This window comes from Somniosus microcephalus, chromosome 21 (genome assembly GCF_052327205.1).
Source record: "Somniosus microcephalus isolate GS21.2 chromosome 21, FLI_Smic_1.0, whole genome shotgun sequence".
Taxonomy (NCBI): Eukaryota; Metazoa; Chordata; class Chondrichthyes; order Squaliformes; family Somniosidae; genus Somniosus; species Somniosus microcephalus.
Genome location: NC_141007.1, coordinates 79,962,569 through 79,968,944, shown reverse-complemented (window position 1 = coordinate 79,968,944; position 6,376 = coordinate 79,962,569). Strand labels below are relative to the sequence as shown.

General features: G+C 53.9%; 1 protein-coding gene across 1 annotated transcript in view; it reads right to left on the bottom strand.

Annotated features, from left to right (window-relative positions):
* Positions 1–1,966: 1,966 nt before the first annotated feature.
* The window catches only part of ankfn1a (ankyrin repeat and fibronectin type III domain containing 1a), a 194,364-nt gene continuing 189,954 nt past the window's right edge, over positions 1,967–6,376 (bottom strand). The window contains exon 17 of the mRNA XM_085964026.1: positions 1,967–6,093. Coding sequence (XP_085820152.1) covers positions 5,303–6,093 — 791 coding nt within the window. The 3' untranslated portion in view covers positions 1,967–5,302. The remainder of the gene's footprint in view (positions 6,094–6,376) is intronic.

Below are 6,376 nucleotides of genomic sequence, written 5' to 3'. Positions count from 1 at the left end.
AGTGAAGGACACAACTAGACCGCCATGTTGTAAAACAGTTGATTAAAGCTTTGTTTAACGCTTAAACCAAGTGCCTAGTAGATTTCTTACGTCACTCCCCACCCCTCTCCCCACTCCCCCTCAATCCCCACCTTTTGCTCACTCCCCACCCACCCTCACTCCCCACCACTCCCCTCACCCCTCACTCCCCACTCCTCACCCACCCTCACTCCCCACCAACCCTCACTCCCCACCCCTCACCCCTCCCCTCACTCCAGTCCTCACTCCCCACCCCTCCCCTCACCCCTCACTCCCATCCTCACCCCTCACTCCCCACCCACCCTCACTCCCGTCCTCACCCCTCACCCACCCTCACTCCCCACCCACCTCTCACTCCCCACCCACCCTCCCTACCCACCCCTCCCCTCACCCCTCATTCCCCACCCACCCCTCACTCCCCACCCACCCTCACTCCCCACCCCTCACCCCTCACTCCCTACTGTGAGTGTACAGGGTTATAACACTGACTGGTGATCTAACTATGAGTGTACAGGGTTATAACACTGACCAGTGATCTATTGAGAATGTACAGGGTTATAACACTGACCGGTGATCTAACTGTGAGTGTACAGGGTTATAACACTGACCGGTGATCTAACTGTGAGTGTACAGGGTTATAACACTGACCGGTGATCTAACTGTGAGTGTACAGGGTTATAACACTGACCGGTGATCTAACTGTGAGTGTAGAGGGTTATAACACTGACCAGTGATCTATTGAGAATGTACAGGGTTATAACACTGACCGGTGATCTAACTGTGAGTGTACAGGGTTATAACACTGACCGGTGATCTAACTGTGAATGTACAGGGTTATAACACTGACCGGTGATCTAACTGTGAGTGTACAGGGTTATAACACTGACCGGTGATCTGTGAGTGTACAGGGTTAGAACACTGACCGGTGATCTGTGAGTGTACTGAGTTATAACACTGACCGGTGATCTAACTGTGAGTGTACAGGGTTATAACACTGACCGGTGATCTGTGAGTGTACAGGGTTAGAACACTGACCGGTGATCTGTGAGTGTACTGAGTTATAACACTGACCAGTGATCTAACTGTGAGTGTACAGGGTTATAACACTGACGGGTGATCTAACTGTGAGTGTACAGGGTTATAACACTGACCGGTGATCTAACTGTGAGTGTACAGGGTTATAACACTGACCGGTGATCTGTGAGTGTACAGGGTTATAACACTGACCAGTGATCTGTGAGTGTACAGGGTTATAACACTGACCAGTGATGTGTGAGTGTACAGGGTTATAACACTGACCGGTGATCTAACTGTGAGTGTACAGGGTTATAACACTGACCGGTGATCTAACTGTGAGTGTACAGGGTTATAACACTGACCAGTGATGTGTGAGTGTACAGGGTTATAACACTGACCAGTGATGTGTGAGTGTACAGGGTTATAACACTGACCGGTGATCTAACTGTGAGTGTACAGGGTTATAACACTGACCGGTGATCTAACTGTGAGTGTACAGGGTTATATCACTGACCGGTGATCTAACTGTGAGTGTACAGGGTTATAACACTGACCGGTGATCTAACTGTGAGTGTACAGGGTTATAACACTGACCGGTGATCTAACTGTGAGTGTACAGGGTTATATCACTGACCGGTGATCTAACTGTGAGTGTGCAGGGTTATAACACTGACCGGTGATCTAACTGTGAGTGTACAGGGTTATAACACTGACCGGTGATCTGTGAGTGTACAGAGTTATAACACTGACCGGTGATCTGTGAGTGTACAGAGTTATAACACTGACCAGTGATCTAACTGACTGTATAGAGTCCACCTTTGCTAAAATGTCAGACTGGGCAATTAGTCATGAATGTTATACCCGCACCGCTGTTGAAATCTCAGTGATTACTCATGCTGATATGATGATCAACCAAACGCAGGCGTATGATTATAGAATTTAATCACAGAATCCACTGGGGGAGAAACAGTCTCTCTGTCCTCGTCACAGACATCGAAACACAGCAGCATTGCATGAAGTCAGACATGCACACACCAGGAGACTGACACCAACACCTTCCCTTTGCTGTGTAAACTTTGCAAAACAGACAGCACGTTGCAGGATTAAACAGGCTGGAAGATGCGGAGAGTGACGGCGCCAGAACAAATAGGGTCTTCATTTTTACAGCCAAACTTGGCCCGTCGCTCCAGTCTGTGGACTGTTCTTGACGTTATTACTTCGAGAACTGCTCTGAGAGAGTCTGAATAGGTCCAAGTTCCCGCACATGGCATCGCTGCACTGAACCCTCATTAGTGCAAATGATTCAACACCAACCACGGATTGGAAACGCAGAAGCCTAGATATTTCTAGAAAGTATTTCCCCATCGCTTTGTCAAATTGGGGTGAACGTTGGAAGGAGAGGAGGTATTTATTGTTTCTCCTTGGAGCAGAGAAAGTTAAGGGCTGACTTGATACAGGTTTTCAAAATTATGAAGGGTTTTGATCGAGTAAACAAGGAGAAACTGTTCCCATTGGCAGGAGGGTCGGTAACCAGAGGACACAGATTGAAGGTGATTCGTAAAAGAACCAGAGGCGACATGAGGAAAAAAATTACGCAGCGAGTTGTTGTGATCTGGAATGCGCTGCCTGAAAGGGCGGTGGAAGCAGATTCAATAGTAACTTTCAAAAGGGAAATTGGATAAATACTTGAAACTGAAAAATTAGCAGGGCTCTGGGGAAAGAGCAGGGGGGAGTGGGACTAATTGGAAGCTCTTTCAAAGAGCCGGCACAGGCACGATGGGCCGAATGGCCTCCTTCTGTGCTGTATCATTCTGTGATTCATTCAGGCAAAGATCAGGCAGATTATCATTACCCCTATCGCACACTCTGCATTTATTCCCAAACACATCTCTGCTGAGTTTAAGGCAATCGACTGGTTTGAACATCTCTCCTCACCCTTCACCCTTTTCACCATCACAGGCCTTTCAACAAACTGCAATCTCACAAACCCTGGGGAGATTCTGTGCCTCAGATTCATGGAATCAAATAAAAATATTACCTGTGAACCTTATGTAGAAAAATATATTGTGGGTAGGAAAGTGCAGAGCAGGCGACCAAAGGAGGATGAGGGGACGGGGGGGGGCGAGTGTCAGTCAGTCTGTGCAGGGCGGGAGTGAGGGGACAGGGGGGGGAGAGTGTCAGTCAGTCTGTGCAGGGTGGGAGTGAGGGGACGGGGGGGCGAGTGTCAGTCAGTCTGTGCAGGGCGGGAGTGAGGGGACGGGGGGAGAGTGTCAGTCAGTCTGTGCAGGGCGGGAGTGAGGGGACGGGGGGAGAGTGTCAGTCAGTCTGTGCAGGGCGGGAGTGAGGGGACGGGGGGGCGAGTGTCAGTCAGTCTGTGCAGGGCGGGAGTGAGGGGACGGGGGGAGAGTGTCAGTCAGTCTGTGCAGGGCGGGAGTGAGGGGACGGGGGGGGGAGAGTGTCAGTCAGTCTGTGCAGGGCGGGAGTGAGGGGACGGGGGGGGGAGAGTGTCAGTCAGTCTGTGCAGGGCGGGTGTGAGGGGACGGGGGGGGCGAGTGTCAGTCAGTCTGTGCAGGGCGGGAGTGAGGGGACGCGGGGGGAGAGTGTCAGTCAGTCTGTGCAGGGTGGGAGAGAGGGGACGGGGAGAGAGTGTCACTCAGTCTGTGCAGGGCGGGAGTGAGGGGACGGGGGGGAGAGTGTCAGTCAGTCTGTGCAGGGTGGGAGAGAGGGGACGGGGAGAGAGTGTCACTCAGTCTGTGCAGGGCGGGAGTGAGGGGACGGGGGGGGGGAGAGTGTCAGTCAGTCTGTGCAGGGTGGGAGAGAGGGGACGGGGGGGGAGTGTGTCAGTCAGTCTGTGCAGGGTGGGAGTGAGGGGACGGGGGTGGGGAGAGTGTCAGTCAGTCTGTGCAGGGCGGGAGTGAGGGGACGGGGGGGGGAGAGTGTCAGTCAGTCTGTGCAGGGCGGGAGAGAGGGGACGGGGGGGAGTGTCAGTCAGTCTGTGCAGGGCGGGAGTGAGGGGACGGGGGGGGGAGAGTGTCAGTCAGTCTGTGCAGAGCGGGAGTGAGGGGACGGGGGGAGAGTGTCAGTCAGTCTGTGCAGGGTGGGAGTGAGGGGACGGGGGTGGGGGGGGAGAGTGTCAGCCGGTCTGTGCAGGGTGGGAGAGAGGGGACGGGGGGGGGGAGAGTGTCAGTCAGTCTGTGCAGGGCGGGAGTGAGGGGACGGGGGGGGGGCGAGTGTCAGTCAGTCTGTGCAGGGTGGGAGAGAGGGGACGGGGGGGAGAGTGTCAGTCAGTCTGTGCAGGGTGGGAGTGAGGGGACGGGGGGGGGGGAGAGTGTCAGTCAGTCTGTGCAGGGTGGGAGTGAGGGGACGGGGGGCGGGGAGAGTGTCAGTCAGTCTGTGCAGGGTGGGAGAGAGGGGACGGGGGGAGAGTGTCAGTCAGTCTGTGCAGGGTGGGAGAGAGGGGACGCGGGGGGAGAGTGTCAGCCGGTCTGTGCAGGGTGGGTGTGAGGGGACGGGGGGAGAGTGTCAGTCAGTCTGTGCAGGGTGGGAGTGATGTTGTCTTCAGTACACGGGGTTGTGACTCTCAGTGTCTGTAATAACCTGGCCACAACACTGGCTTTTTTCAATCTCGTGCAAAGGATGAAATTGGAAAACGTTCCCCATGATTTAGCCTGACTGAGGCACGAAAAATCCACTTCCTGATGAATGTTTGTCAGAAGCTGCCTGATCGGCAATGCCTGGAATCTACGTCAGGAGGGAATAACCACAGAGCAGACGCTGGAATCACAGACCGTACTCTCACGCTCGCAACCAGCTGTCTTTTCAAATATTTTCAAAAAGTTGACCTGCAACTTATATATTTATTTATCTATTTATTTATTTCCCCCCCCCCCCCCCCCCGCACCCTACTGAAGGTGCTGACTCCCACTGGAAGGTGCTCCAGTTGGTCTGAGGTCCCTGGGTTAGGGAGGGGGAGGGAGCCCAGGCAGGGAGTGTCAGGAGACTATTCGACTCTGGGTCTGATGCTCTTCTCACCCAACGTCCACACACCAGCAGTTTTCAGTGGGTAGCGATCGGGGGCGGGGACCCTGGCTGATTGATTCACTCCCCACTCCCTAACCCAGGGTCCTGAGACCAATTGTAGAACTTTCCCCGCTGAGATTAGCAGATCCAGCATGAGCCGGGGATGAATGCTGGGACTCCCATGGTCAGTACCACACCGGGCGATGAGTCTATCCTGTATCTGCCTTTAGTTTAATGTGCAGTAACTCTATAGAACGCTGCTGAATATATCGGAGGTCTGAGCATCACACAGTTTGTCACAGTCAGTCTCCAGGGCAGTGCTGCTGGAGGAATGAGCCTCAGTGTTCAATGGCTGGGTCGTACAGATACTGAGGGACCAGGAGTGAGGTTCTTCCTGTGAGCTGCTCTTCCGGCACGGATCCACCAGGATCCTGCGAACATTCGGCCTCGACTCCCCACTGCTGAGTCTGGCGGTCTCGGCAAAGCTCAGTGCGCCAGGGCTGCAGGGCGATTTCGGGAAGGTCGTTACCTGGGCCGGAGCGGCAGATTCAAGTGGCAGCTCTGTCCTCTGCCCGTGTGTGTAGACCCCCTCAGACAAGCTCAGTGATTGGGTGTCCCGGTGGAAACGCAGCCACCTGTGCTGATTAAAGTGGCGGTAGTTCTGGTGCCTGAACACTTTGTGATGGGACGATCCTTTCTTACTCAAGAAGCCGGTGTTGGTTGGATCGCTCGTTTTCTCTGTGACGCTGTTGCTCATTCCCCCCACCATCAGGCTTCTGCTGCTCTCAGTGGCTGACTCACTCGCCCCTCGAAAGCTGGTCGATTGCTCGCACTCTTCCTTTAACCGCAGCTCGTGGACCTGGAGAACATCTGGGGCACTGCCGCTCAACCCATAACCAACCTGCTGCCCAAAGCCCTGGGGCGAAGAGGAGAGCAGGTCCAGATCCCTCGGACTGAGCGCATCACTGGAATCGTAGTCGCTGTCAGTGGGGAGAAAGACCTCGGAACAGCCCTCATCGTCAGAACAAGGCTGTGAGTCTGCAACAGACAGGGAACAGCTCATGGGAACCTCGTCAGCACAGAAAGAAAAGGTGCAGCACACAGGCAAGTCGATCACACCCCACTCCAAAACAGTAACTAACATTCCCCCTCTCCTAAAGGCGCTGGTATAATTGGTCCTGGGCGTTAGAACAAAATAAATGATGATGAATCACCCCCCGATTTACACTCCCCCGATTTACACCCCACTCGGGAACAGGCTCTGGGCAATGGGAATTAGGCACTGGGCATATAGCTTTGGAGGTTCAGATACATAGAGATA